The sequence below is a fragment of the Culex quinquefasciatus genome, chromosome 2 (genome assembly GCF_015732765.1).
Source record: "Culex quinquefasciatus strain JHB chromosome 2, VPISU_Cqui_1.0_pri_paternal, whole genome shotgun sequence".
In the NCBI taxonomy this organism is placed as follows: domain Eukaryota; kingdom Metazoa; phylum Arthropoda; class Insecta; order Diptera; family Culicidae; genus Culex; species Culex quinquefasciatus.
The window spans coordinates 179,798,904-179,814,180 of NC_051862.1; the positions used below are offsets into that span (position 1 = coordinate 179,798,904).

Consider the following 15,277-nt stretch of genomic DNA (forward strand, 5'->3'; position numbering starts at 1 on the left):
GGGGCGAATTGGGACAGCAGTTTTAACCAGACATGCATCGACACTAAGAGCTCTTCTTAAAGGCACTCAGCTTGTTCTGGTTGGCATTTAAGTTTAAAGTAATGTTATGCTTGTTGCCAGTTAAAAACGTCTTGTTTTTAGCATGAATAATGTGTAGAAAACATTGGTTTATTGGAAAAACCGACTTAAGGTATATTTTCATGTGACTGTTCTCATAAGCTCTCGAGAAGAACGTCTTAAAAGCTCTTTGAGTGCACTTAACGGTTCTTACCCTATATCTCACTTGGTTTATAATATAGCCTCTCAGGGTCTGCGGGAGCCTTAAAGATGAGCTTAATTAGTGTACTATAAACACTGGCACAACATGTTGGGAATTATCTACGCCAAATGCCAAACAAGTTCTTCTAAAAGAGGAGTAAGAGCGGATGCACGTCTGGTTTTAACCATGTTGGAACACAATATTTTGATTTTTCTGGTTGGTTTCGGTTAGAACAGACTCAGACTAACAAAATATGTACATCCATTTCCAAATTTAAAAAGCTTTAAGTGCTCTAAAAACTGCTGTCCCTATTCAGACTGTAGTCCCGATTCACCCCAGATTACGGTACTGAACCTGAATCTTATAACATTTATCCAGATAATTAACTTAGTTAAACAAACATTCATATAACTCAATTGAAATCCGAACAATATCACTCTGATTTACGAAACGCAAATTTGAACCAATTGAGAAAGTGTTAATTTAAGTCGAACGCTAAATAAATCAACTTCTTTGGCCTTAATTCTTCAAAATCAAGAATTCATGCTTATTTTATGCAAATCCTGCTAAAACAATTTTTACCAAAAATAAATTCGTGATACCACCTCCCCTCCGGCGACCGGCAAATGCAAATCGACCTTCGTTGGTCGCGTGACAGTGGGAAGGGAAGCCACCGTGACCTATTTTTTCAGACTTTGCGATTCACAAAAAAAGCTCACTCGTTGCGCTCCCAGCCAAGTGCAACTGGCTGCGTTTGCATTGGAGGCGTTATAAACACTCAAATTGCATGTTTGTTTTGCAGTGGGTGTGACACACTTGCACTTGTCTGGGGGTGCCAATACTGGTGAGGTAGGTCGGAAGAGAAAGTTTTGTAAGAATTTGATAATGTAGAAGATAGCAAACAAAAATGTCGAAGGATGATTATCATATTTGCATTAATTTAAATACACGAGTTGCTCTTAAGGTCACTCTTTAGTACGTGACGGAACTCGCTCATCGGAATTCCTTCTTTCTTCCAAGTGCAACAAGTCTCTCTCCAGCAAAGATCATACAGTCAACAGCTTCCCAAACCAGTCGCGGATCCATTAGAAGCTAGCCTGACCTTCGTGACCGTGCACGGATTATGCAAGGCTGCTCGAACACAGCTCAGCTGATTTACATCAGGGTCATTCGCCGACTTCAAGGTCTGTCGGGTTTTCTTTTGTTCGCATTTCGATATGGTTGAAAACCTATTTTTATTTCTGCAACAAAAAGATGCTCCATAATCAACCACCAATAATTACGCGTTGAAAAATTTAGGGTAGCATACACTTAACGAAAAAAATACGTGTCAAATTCGATGATTGTGCTCCTCTTTGAACAAGGCGGTGCCGCCACACCGACGCTTTTGGGTCAACTCCACCAGACTTAAATGAACCGAACCAAATTGGACTGCGATAAAATATAATGCAATCAAGAGGAAATTGATTTCAACTCGACGCAAAAAAGTTTCAAGAAACACCGAAAAAAAGGTGCCCCGTTAGTTGTGGTAGACCTCTTTGATCTGGTGGAGTCAGTGCTTCTTGACTTCACTTCAAGACCCAGAAAAGTGCACGAAAGCTCAGCTGGAAGAGTTCTGGAGCATTGCGAAAAGCCACCCAGGTCGGCGTAGAACCAGTTTAGCATAATTCCATCCAGCGTTGCTGGGAACCGAGTCCGGAACGATTATGTAATGAAAAATAAAAGGCAACGGGCTAGGCAGAGGTGGCATCATCGCGCCATGTAGGGGGTCTCTGGATTTCTTCAGGGTGGAACATTGTACGCAAAACACATCGCCGTGGCTCCGCAACTGGTTGTTGTGGGGATCGTCCTGGAGGGCGCTGAGTCAGGTGTGAATAATTGTAGTTCTTTCGAACGAGAAATCAGAGCCTGAGGGCTCTATTGGAACTTGGAAAGGAGCAGAACTGGATTACATGTCTGGAAGGGTCGAACTCTGACGTGAGCTAAGAATAGCAAATGTCGATAACCTTTGAGAATTGAAATACTTTGTAAATATGCCATATTATTAAGTAACGTAATTGGAACAAGGGCGTCTATGTGAAGTGTTCCAGCAGCAACTTACGAGGCATTTACTGAGCTGCAAAATTAGTTTAATAATTATATTTATAAAATTGCTTGATCAAGCGATACGACTAGTTTAAGCTCTCACAAATCCAAAAATACTAAATATTCAATCCCATAAGAAGCTTAATGGTGAAAGCTTAAAACTCCAATTAACGCAACAAGCATCCGTATCGATTGTTGTACAACTTAAAAAAACCCACCCACCCACAAAAGCGCCACTACAAATGTTGACATAATTGTTTCCCAGCAAAATCCGGAAGGAGGGTGGTGCTCCACGAGCCAGTGTGAAAGTGAAAGTACTCAAACCGGCAGTGTGGAGAGCTTGTCTAACGCTCCGCTGAGTACATTCTAGACAAAAATGGGTATGACCACCCACGGAATTGAGCGAACTTGAAGAAGAAAAAACAATGATAGGCTACTCGGCAAAGAAAGTTGAGAGGTTTTTGTCACTTTCGCTTCATTTGAGATATTAACAACTATTACTGCAAGCTTTTGGAAAAAATATAATTGTTTCTTCGTAAACAAGTTGAAACATTTTTTTCCAAATTTTCTAAAATCAATATTTTAGTTTCTCTAAATGTTTTCGCACCTCAGTGTCACTAAACTTTTCAAAAATAGGATACAACCATTCATTCGCAAATAAAAAGTTGCTAAATTTAGCAAGCTGGAAAGACCCCAAAAGTTTACGTTGGTGAGTAATGCTCAAAGCGGAATATGAAAGGTGAAAGTGAAACCGCGTGACAGCAAAACTGGTTGGCTGCAGTTTGGCGACTTTGTTTGCGTGGGGGCGCCCGTTTTTTTTTTTTCACCGGTCACCGGTTCCGGAATAACTGGCCGGTGATTCATAATAGTTTCGGCAGGCGGTGGAATTGGTAAATGAAATGGTTGCGTAACATTTTTTTGCAAATTTCAGAAAAGTAGTTTTCAAGTAGTTTCATAATTGTTTTTTTTTGAATAGATGTTTTCAACTTTAGCTTGCGGTTTAAATCGAAATAAATCTTGGTTATTCTGTTTTATTATTTATAAAAAAAAACTCTTTTGACAAAAATTACCCCCATATTTTATTTTGTTAAGTGGTTCAAAAGAGTAAAATGTTGACCTGAATTATATGACAAATGATTTCTATTTGGTTAACTTATGATTTTTCTTAAAGTATAAAACAAAATAAAAAAATCAAGAATTATACGATCATAAATGCACAAAATATGTACAAAATTTACAAAATATTTTCGACCAGCTGACTTATATTTTATTAAAAGAAAAAGACAAAAAAAACGTCTGAATATTTTTACAAAAAATAATATTTGATGCCAGATTATTTTTCAAAGTAATAGAATTTTGCTTAATAAGATGCGAAAAATCCCACGAATTAATGTTAATAATGTTCGCAAACCATGGTGTAGGGGTAAGCGTGATTGCCTCTCACCCAGTCGGCCTGGGTTCGATCCCAGACGGTCCCGGTGGCATTTTTCGAGACGAGATTTGTCTGATCACGCCTTCCGTCGGACGGGAAGTAACCCAAGTAGCAAGAAAAACATCGCTCTTTATTTTTTTGTTGAACAATTGCTGCATAAGTGTTTTTATTCGTTAATTATTGAACAAAAGGCAGCACATTTGGTCAATTGTTCACATTTTGATCAAAAAACCATTGTTCAACATGGCTGTGTAACACAAATGCCAAATCTAGCAACGGATTACGAATAGTTCATTTTGAAGTTTATTCTGACCTCAATGAAACATGCTTGTAGAACTCGTAAAGCAAAATGACATTTGCAGACATGATGTTTCATTTCAGTTTGCTGAACGTGATAACATAGTAGATTTGACCTTTCTCTTCGGCTGGGATTTCTCGTAAACAAGTTGTTTAAGTGAAGTTCGCGTTCGTGTTCTAAAATCCGAGCAAGGACATGTTGACGAAACAAGCAAGGATAGTTCTAAAAATAGAAACAGCTTACGTTCGAAAGAAGTTTGGGCAAACTGTTAGTGAACTTGGTAAAACCTAGATGACCGCAGACTTCTTATTGACGTTTAGGCCTGCTCATCCAACATAACCCCTCGTGGAAAGAAGCAGACGCGCGCCCGGACTTGACATTTGGAGTGATCTTGGGTTCGATACTTGCCCTGAGCATTCTTCATCAAAAAGGAAAACTGAAAATGCAGCACCGGGAACCAGCAGCAGTAGTAGAGTATTAGTAGCAAGCGATGTTCATTAGCACTCAAACATAATTGAAAAAAAATCCCCAAAGGCATAACTAGGAAACTGAATGATTTTTTATGGTTGATATTTTTGTATTATCCATCATTCATATTATTACTATTCATAAATGGCGTATCCCTGTCCAAACTAATAAATTACAAAAAAAAACTAGTAGTTAAAGTATCGTAAAGCGACATTACTCACAAATAAAGGATTAAATAAAGAAAAAACAACTTTTGAGCGAACACCTTGGACGTATTTTATGAAAAGCCTGTTTAACATTCTTGTCTGCCACGATATGTTCTTGAACGGTTATAAAAACGTTTGCCTAACTCCCTCCTGAATCTTAAAGGCAGAATGTTGTTAAACGGTTCTAACGACGTTATCCAACCCGGTTCAGAATCTTATAGTCAAGAGTTCTTATGACATGTTCAACAAACGTTCTCTATGCAAGTAGAACGTGCGCTGGTAAAACTTAATTAAACCACGCACATTTCTAACAGGTTAAGAGATGTTCAACAACAGAAAAACGTGCGCTTTTTCCAGCGTTCAAGAGTTCTCAGGGACGTTGGGAAAACATAGTAAATGAGTTCAACAACAAGTTCGGAAATCTTTTGGCGAACAAAGTGTGCTACTTGGGAAATGTTGGCCCCGGACTAACCTAAAAAAAGGCTAGGTCGTTAGCTCAGTCCAGGTGTAGGAGTCGTCTCCCTGGGTCCTGCCTCGGTGGAGTCACTGGTAGGCTGTTGGACTCACAATCCAAAGGTCGTCAGTTCGAATCCCGGGGTGGATGGAAGCTAAGGTGTAAAAAGAGGTTTGCAATTGCCTCAACAATCAAGCCTTCGAACAACTAGTTTCGAGTAGGAATCTCGCAATCGAGACCGCCAAGGCAATGCTGCACAGCTAAAAAAGTAGTAATCCAGCTGCGTGTAAAAGGCCTGGGTGTAAAATAAATATTGCATTATTTCATGCAATTTTATGTAATTTTACACCCTGAAATATGTAGCCCATCAGTATGGGAAACCTACTTGACCGAAATGTCAAACACATATATGCCGAGTGGGCTAAGGCGCCAGTCCTTACTGTTGGTGTTGGGTTTGAATCCCGTCGGTTGCAACTTTTTTGAGTGTTTGCAAAAATTGTACATGCAGTGTGTAATATTAAGTGTCTATTTTGACGAAGGTGATGTGCATGCTTTTGTATGCGATTTTACCATCGGATTTTTTGCTGTGTGTAGAGCGAATAATTTGATTTGATTTGAATGTTCGCAAAAAAAAGAAACGATAAACGAAAAACTTTACAAATATATTTTACCAAAAGCTTCCCAGTTTAAAAAAATACCTTAACCTAAGAAAACCAAAACAAAATGGACATAAAATATTTTTTTTCAAAAAATTCTCATTTTGAAAGGAAATGGAAATTATCTTGAATTTATTTTAAAAATATTTGTAAAGCTATTTTTTGAAAGTTATTACAAAATATGCTCATGTTTAAAATAATGTGAAAATTCTCAAAAATAGCTATTAAAAAAATAGTAAAATAAACATAACTCAAAAAAATCATTTATTTATTTTGAATACTTCAAGGAAAAGTTTCAAGAAAGGCCATTCTTTATTTAGAAATAAAAACGCAATGGATATAATAAACTATCATAAAAATTTAAGCTTAACTACCTAAATCATAAAAAAAAACAATATGAGAGCAATTCTCTACGAAATCGGCCAATTTCGACCATATTGATTTTTTGTATTTTTTTAATGGCTTAAAATATGTGGGGGACAAAGAAGCTATTTTGTGTAATTGGTTTACCCATTCAAGTCTGCATCCAATTTTGGCAGCCGTCCATATCAAAAATGTTACGTAAATATCCGAAAATCTGCAACTTTTGAAGAAATTTTCTGATCAGTTTTAAGTAATCTTTGGCAAAGTTGTGGATATTGATGAGGGCTATTCAGAAAAAAGGCACATGGAAAAAAATCTTGACAATTATTTAGTTAAAAAAAATTTACATAAACTATATTTCCTAAAATCTGTATTTTTTTTATTTTCGAGATTTTTTATATGTTTTAGGGGACCGAAAAACGCAACTTTTGATCCATAGAAAAGTTTGGGCAAAAAATTTGTCGCCGAGTAATAATTTTTTGAAACTATAGTGATTTCTGGACAAAAATGAAAAAGTTTGAGCCAAATAAAAAAAATCAAATAAAATTTATTTCCGGTTTGGTAGAGAATTGTACATGAAACCCCAAAAACCACCAACATAATTATACTTAGTTGTAGATTTTGCCTATGAAATCAAAAATAAAAACCTCATTAGATATGTTCAAATAATAATACCTAACATTTATAAAGTGATAAATAACAAGCGAAGTTAAGTTTTTTTTTTATAAATGTGGAGGACCGTTTGAACATAGAAATACCCTGAAAATAATGTAAGACTGTTGAAATTTGATTTGGTGCAAACAAACCTAGACCAATCTCAAAAGTGACTTCAATCCAAAGTTGCCAGCCCGATCTTCGCGCCAAACATTCCTCTCACATCCACAATAATGTACAGTATAAATCATCCACGCTTCAACACCACACATGTAATCTTTTGCATACAATTCATCATAAAATATCCCCGAGAGAGGCATCAAAGACTGACTCCATGCGTCATATATTACACCCTAGTCGCCTGATCAAACCCATTCTTGGCAATTATTACCACATTTCTCCTCAGAGTTTGTTAGCGTCTTCTTGAATCTAAATTGGTCATTCATGTCACGACGCCACGTGTCAATCAAGTCAGTGGTGGCACACGAACGACTTCATGCTCTCTTCGTGTGACTAATTTCCCCGATCAATAACTTCTTTTTATTGTTACTTTGCTTTGTTTCTTCTTGTCTGATACACCGTCGTCACCAGGCAGACTAAGAGCAATCAAAGCCGTCGAGAAGAAAGTGCCAATTTTCCCGCGGGGTCGCGAGTTCAACGAACCTCCACGATGATGATAGCACGAGAAAATTTGTTCAACTTCCGAAAACAAGCGAGAAAATTTCTCGCTCCATTAAACTCCACACACACACACACACACTTGTCCGTGAGCCGACGAAAAATTTGATTAGCCGACCGCCGCCAATCTGGGTCAAGCCGCGTCAACTTTGGGTTGGAAATTCACTTTCGTTTTCGAAAAGCTTCCGTCGTCGTCTTTGTCAGTTTTATTGTCAATAGGCAAATTTGGCAATTGCTCAGCGACGATCGCGCGACTTAACGGTGAATTTTGTGTGCGGGTGTGGGCAATCGTGACGGTTGAATTTTCGAGCCATTATGTCTCTTTTGTTTGGACTTTTTGACGGATCAATTATGAGCACGGTTGAGCTGAGCTGGACTTTGAAGCTACCGGATTTTATGCCAAAACGGGATGAAAGACGATTACAAATGAATTGTGTTGTTTTTTTTTAACTAAGCAAGATCGATTAGAAATCTTTAAATACACTCACTCAAAGTCTATTTTAAAATGATGCAAAATAAATTTCGAACAACCCAGAAATAAAAAAAGTGTATGATTACGACGGTGTCAGTGATTCAACAATCCAACCTTGAGTATTTTACAATAGATTTCATGATTTTCATTGAGCAAAAATTACATCTTCTAAGAAATGAAATTATTTTCGAAAATCAAACTTCATCGCCGAACGAATCTATGCCGACTGGCTCAACCATTCGTGAGTAAACACGACTCGCTAGCTGCCAGCGGCTTGGCCAATCGCTTCACACAGCGAAACAAATACTTCGTGAATTTCTTTACCTACTCCGTCCGTCGATCCGAGTCACACACAAATATGCTCAGAGATGAGAGAATCTTACAAAATACCAGCGCGGCGCTCTTTTGGCCTGCACTATCCCATTTTGCCGGTAATTAGGATTTGGCATTGTGGAAATTGTTGTAAGTGTGTCTTTGATGATGCGTAAACATAAAAACTTCAAAATATTGGTGATAACATTTATTTAAAGCAATTTATTAAATGATCAAAACAATGCCGATCACAGACTATTTTGATTAGCATTGAGCGTCATAGCGCAATCAGTCTCTCTGAGTCAATCGCTATACTACTCAATTGGAAGAGAGGGAGAGCAAAAGTGGTGTAGAAATGACTAACCTTAGAAATGGATCAGAGCAGTTTTGCTTCGCGTTCGATTTGTGCTCACGAGTAAAAGGGTCTTTTTTGAGCAATCAGAAAACACTTGGAGAATACAAAAGTTTTACTGAAAAAAATAATTCAAATTGTGTTTCCGGAATTGATTTTTTTTTGCATTCATCTGGTTTATAAACATGACTTTATTAGCCTGTCGTTTTTATCGTTAGGGGAAATTCACGCATGTTTGATAGAACTGACAGGTTGAGATATCGTTCCTATTTACTGAGAAACAATACAAAACTGAGAAACAAGGGTCCTGATTTTCGGTTCAATGAACAGAAACCACTCACTCATCGCTTATCCATTCGTCGCCTATTCCAACCCGCTAACATTCATGAGCGAATGAGACTCGCAACCATGCAGCGAGTGGCCCGAACTGTTCACTCAGCGAACAAAAACATCGTAAAAATATTTGCCTACTCCGCCGCTCGACGACACTCACACACTAACATGCTCAGCGAAGAGCCATTCTCACAAAATGCCAGCGCGGCAGCCTTTTTGTCTTCACGCCCTCAGTTTGCCATCCATTTTTTTTTTCTTGGTGGAAGTGTCTTTGAATGGTGTCAATAATGTCATGAAATCAAAATAAATGCACAATTTAATTGATAACCTTGATTTTAGGAAACCCAAATCAATGAGTATAACGCAGCGATCACACAAAAAATGTTTTCAGTTCTGAGTGATCGGTGACGTTCGGCCTGCCTGAGCCGTTTGGAGACTGAGCCGATCAGAGAGAGAAGGAGAGTAGAAGAGAGAGTGTTCGGGAGCGAATGGTGTGAAAGTGACAAACGGTAGGAATTCATCAGTGCAGTATCGCGTCGCCTGCTATTTGTGCTCGCGAATGGAGTGGTTGATTTTGAGCAATCAGGACCCTTGCTGAGAAACAATACAATTCAAAACAATAATAGCAAACAATATTCTCCGAAAAGGCCTGAAAAAACATCTTTATTGGGCTTTAAGATAAAAACATTTTTTTCAGATTTATTCGATTATTATCCTTTTTAAGGGGTATCTTTTGGTGGAAAGTACTAAAATGAAACGAATTTTCAAATGGTTCATTTTAAAAAGGAAAAGTTTCATTGAAAAAAAAAGTTCGTCAAAAAGTGTTTCAGTTTTTAAATCTGTTCAAAAATCTAGCTTTTATGTTAAAAGTTTTTTCAAATACTACTATAATAATAAAAAATCTCAATGTGGGTTTTGAAGTAAATTTTAAAGCTTCATACGAACTTTTTTAATGTTTTTTTTTTTTTAACCAAAAACTATATTTCCATATAAAGCCCAAATAAAAAACCATTCTTTTTCGATCTGAAATCGAACGGAGTTTACTTTTGAAATGCTGTTTTTTTCTAATTGTTATTTTTCGAACCACCATAACATGATTAAAAGCATTTAAATTTGTCAAACAAGAAATATGGGTTAAATTATTTGGAGAAATGAAATCCAAGACCAATTTTTTCCATCTTTATTTTATTATCCAATTTTTCATCATGTTTCTTTTGTTTTTGACCCTCAAACGCCCGGTAGTAATTTTCACCCTTTTTTTAATCTTCTAACTTTTGGAAGAATTCCGTTGAGATACCTTAATAAATGTCGAAATGTTGTTATAAAATTGACCAAGAAACCATATCGGAATCCGAAATATTTCCGGTTAAAAGAACCATATTCTTGCCTTTCTTACAGTTGAAAATATATACAAATCTAGAAATTTTGCAACAGGAAACATCCAATTTGTTCAATTCTACCAAAAGTAAAAAGATTTTCATGAAAAAATAATAATAGTGAAGATGACTACCCGATGATATTTCTGTGAATGTCTGGTTGAGAAATTAATGTAATTAGCCAGAACAGTTCTAACAAAATTCCAACATGAGACCTCAACCATGACTTGATTTGCGACACCTCCATATTTCTTCACACCGTTGATGTTATCTGTTTAATTTTCCGTTCATTCCCTTCGAGAGCTTTTGCAACATCAAGCGTGCAAACTTGCCCAAAATATCACTTCCAAAAGAGAGCAAAACCTTCTACTGCTACTCATTCCCTCAATTAAACCACCGAACCGTGTTGGCCACTGCGTTAAACTTCTTTATTTTAATTCTGCCTTTTTCTTTTTATACAACTCGCCAACTTTACGGTCAGTTGACCGCCCAGACCCTGACCCATTATTCTCACCGAATTTGTTCCCACACCGGACTCGTCCCTGTCGGTTAATCCGCCGAAGAAAGCTGGGAAACAATGAAATTGTTCTTTAAATTTGCTTTTTGCAACTTTTTGGCAGTTGCAGAATAATGCCATGAAATTCTGGGGACGATAATTGCCCTCTGGATGCGGTTTTTTGCTCGTTTGATTAATTCAACTAAAAGTGTTTTAATTTCCTTTGATAATCTGTTTTTTTGTATTTAAAATTTTATAATTTCATGATGTTCATTATAAATGTTAAAATTCAAATTTATTGGATTTTAATACTTTTTTGATTTTAAAACATTTCAACTGTTAAAAATTCTGGATAAAATGCAACCGTGAGTTGGTAATTAAATCCTGAATTTTAAACTGAACAAGTCAGCATTAATTAGTCGTCGTCATCAACCCAACCTTAATTACGAGGACCATAACAAAATGACGGCACTGAAGATCATGAAAATTCCCAAAAACACAAAAAATACTCACACGACGGAGCGAAGGGATTCAGCGGGTTCCCGTGCGCCGAGCTGAGCAAATTGCTCAGGAACACTGTGAGGGAGGTGAGCAGCAGGGCGTGGCTGGCTGTGGAGGTGCTCGGTCGGCTGGTGACACTGGGACTGCTGTCGTTGCTGGTGCTGGAACATCGCTGGGGACTCCACCGGGGGTCCCCTGTCCCTCGACGCTGTTTACTGGGCATCTAGAAGAGAGAAAATGGTGTTTTAGTATTCGATTTGAACAATTAAAGTAATGAAAAATCATGAAATTGAAATTCTTGTAAAATTTAAAGAACGCTATATTTGAAGAAACACTTTCCGTATGATCACCGATTGGAAGGCACGCCGACGGGTTCATTCGTTTTGTCTTTTTTTGGAGTGAGTCGCTTATTGAAATAGGTTGATATAATAAAAAACGAGTTTTTGTGTTGTAGATTGCAACACGATAAAAATAACCTTCTCATAACATTGCAGCTTGGAAGGGACGAGGACGAACAACTGCGTTCGGAAAAGAAACTAAAAAAATCAAAAGTGTTTTTTTCTGTAATAATATAGTCCAGACAACCTTTTCGGCTTCCCAATCACACTGCAGGAGCTGCAGCAGTAAAACTTTATGCTCAAAATGATCCTCCACAACACCAACTAATTAGTTGTTGACGGGTTTGAACGGGGCTCCATGACTCACCGACTCGACACCCGATACAGGACGTTATTCAATGGTAATCAACAACGAATGAAGATTCCTTCACAACCCGCTGCGCTGCATGAGAAAACGGTGCAGTTTTGCATTGAAAAAAGATGAATGGAGTGGGAATTCCTGAGAATTCAAGTTGAAGGTTGCCAACTTGGCAACGGTTCGTTGGCTTCTGGTTGGAGAGTCTGAACCGCTCAATCAGCTGGATGGACAGGAAATTGCAGCATAAAAAAAAAACGCCGAGCTAGATTAAAAGTGTAAACACTTGTGATGGGGGGTGAGAAACTGAGCGGTGAATTATGCAGATTTTGCTGGGAATTAGCGGTACATTTGATCTAGCACTAGGGGAACGGAATAATACACATTGTATGTTGGGCATCTTACACATGAGTTGTTTTCACTTTTCTCTCCGGAATTACGTAATCGGTTTGCGTTATGTTGTATGCGAATAACATCATTGTCAGGTCAGAAGAAGCTTACCTGCAGTGATCTCTATTGCAGAGTGGTGTATTTATTTTTTTGTTTCAAAAATAAGAATATATATTAACAGTTTGTTAAAGCTTACTTATGAAATTTGTACTGATATCACCTTTTTTGTCACAAAAAGTCAGAATAAATGTTTGAACTATTTGACATGATTAACATTTGAATTCGTATTTTTTTTTTAGTTCGTGTTTCATAAAAAATAAACAAAACAATATTTATTTATTCCTCTATAAACAAATTTCAAATATAATTTTTTTATTTTTTTTTGTTATTTGCGATAAACATTTTACAACTAATTTTAAAACTTTGCAATTCAATTAACAATAGCTGTGAAATTTCATAAAAACCCTATATTTCAACCAAAAAACTTCATATCGTTGGATGTGTGTGGCAGAAACTTATCAATTCGGCTGAAAATCATGTTAAAATCATGTTTAATCACCAGTTTAAAATTGATTAATTCAGAAAGAACAAATTCTTTTTATAAATTTTTTAAGTATCATTTTATTAAAGGTTTTATGATAAATCATTCACTATTTTTAACTCTTCATTATTAAAATATTAAAAATAATAATGTTTCAACATTTTGAACAAGTTAAGTTCGAATCGAGCATTGAAAACCGTGTGAATTTTTTTTCGTAAAATTTATCAGTCATGATTTTTTTTACAGAACTCTCTAGGTCAAAAATCTTTTTTTTACCATTTCTTGATCTTAAAAAAGCAAAGGAAAACTTTTTGAAATTACCGACAATTTTATATTTTTTTGTGGATTGTGTTGTTTTTTTTGTCTTTGTCAAGTTCAGATCGCAAAAATGTGAAAAATTATGAGTTATGGTTTGGATAAAACTAGAGTGGTTTACGATAAGGGTAAATATTAAAATATTTTTTTAGATTTTTTACTTTCTACAAAGTCAATCCACGGAATTTGAAGTCAATTCGAAGTCACAAATTATCATTGCCTTCTTCAACCAAATTTATCCAAAGGGTGAAAAAAAATAATTTTGGAAAGGTGAAAACTTGATGGTTGAAAAAATATTACCTATTTATCTATGTAATTTTACCTCAAACCATGTAAAAAATATGTTTTTACACAAAAAATATGTAAATTATTTTTTTGAGTGGCATTTTTACATATTTCTTTTTTAATTTGGTTCATTTAGCTAAAACTCGTTTTGCTGAATGGACATTTTGCTGAAGGTTAGTTCACCGAATGAGACGTTTCACTGAAAGAAGGTTTCCAAAAAGAAAAAAAAATAAATAAAATACTTAAATTACTAAATTTTACTTTTGTGCTTGAATGCAATAACTAGAAAATAGTTTTTTTTTCTATTTATACTTTGTTAAATGTTTTACGCAAAAACAGTTTTTTTTCTCAAAAATATTTTTTTGCTTGGCATTTTTCATGTTTTATAAAATGCAAACAAAAACAAAGAAATCATTCTCAAAAAATATTAATTTCCAGTCAAAATTATTTCAAGAACTTTTCTCGTTTAAAGAACGCAGAAATTGTGCATCTAGAGATCTCAATTATTTTGCAAGAACTGCATTTCTAGAGTTTTTTTTAAAGGTGCTTTAAGCTATTGTCTTTCATATGTTTAATGGACCTATAAAAAAACTCAAGATTTCTTGAATTAAATTTCTGCCAATGTTTTGAAAAATCACAGAATTATTTTTATGTAAACATTTCACTTTGATTGCAAGGATCTGCTTATGTTTGAAACAAATAAAACTCCACTGAAATAAATACAAAATATATTTCAAAAAATAAAGAATATATTCACAAAATACATGAATTGTCAAGATCTACTCATGCAAGAATGCAAGAACAGTAAGAATGTAAAAAAAATCATAGAAATGTTTGTTATCATAAAACCAATTTACATACTTCCAATGTACTGGTTAGGCTGCTGCAAATATTTTTTAAAGTTTTGTAAAATCGGAATGAAAAGTCAGAGGGTAAACCATAAAAAAAAACTTCAAAGTTTTAATGGATATACAAGTGCAATCATCGCCTTAAATCAATGTTAAATTCCTCTAAATTTAGAATCCTTTTTAGCTTTTTTGAGATCATTCAAAGATTTTTTGAATTTTAATTAATTTTGTTGTTTACTGTACTTTTAATCGTACTAATAGTTGTGTTTTCATGAAACAAATATTGCGGAAATATTTTTTTTTAATAATATTTATTGTAATGATTCTAAATTTGTTGGTACCAACAAAACTAAAAATAAAGAATCGACACTCTTTTCAGCATCGAAATCTTTACAACATATCAGAATTCAAATGACCTCTATCTCCCCAGAAAACACTTTGCGAGTGCAAAATTCTCGCAAAAAAACAACTTCATACTCTTCTCGTTTTCTTCTTCTCGGTACTTATCAAAAACTTGATTCGTGTCTTTTCCCCCCCGGAACCCGTCCGATTAGTTCCCTCCACCTGGCCCTCAAAGGTGTGCGCGACGGCGGTCGTCTTCTTTTTGGATTGCGGGAAGACACTTCCGCATTCGCTTAGGCCACCGCGCGAGGTTGACGTTCAAAATTGATTCGTGATCCACGACCACCCTTGAGTGACTCCTAGCCTGAATTGACGCTTCTTCAAGCGTTTTGTTTTTAAAAGCTTAACCCGTTTGGCATCTGACCGTAGCAAGTGGGTAATCAATTTGGTTGGAGTTTCTTCCCCTCG

General features: G+C 35.9%; 1 protein-coding gene across 1 annotated transcript in view; it reads right to left on the reverse strand.

Annotated features, from left to right (window-relative positions):
• Positions 1-15,277, reverse strand: part of LOC6043183 (mucin-5AC) — a 56,357-nt gene that overhangs the window by 31,236 nt on the left and 9,844 nt on the right. The window contains exon 2 of the mRNA XM_038255755.1: positions 11,408-11,618. Within this exon, the coding sequence (XP_038111683.1) occupies positions 11,408-11,618 (211 nt within the window). The remainder of the gene's footprint in view (positions 1-11,407; positions 11,619-15,277) is intronic.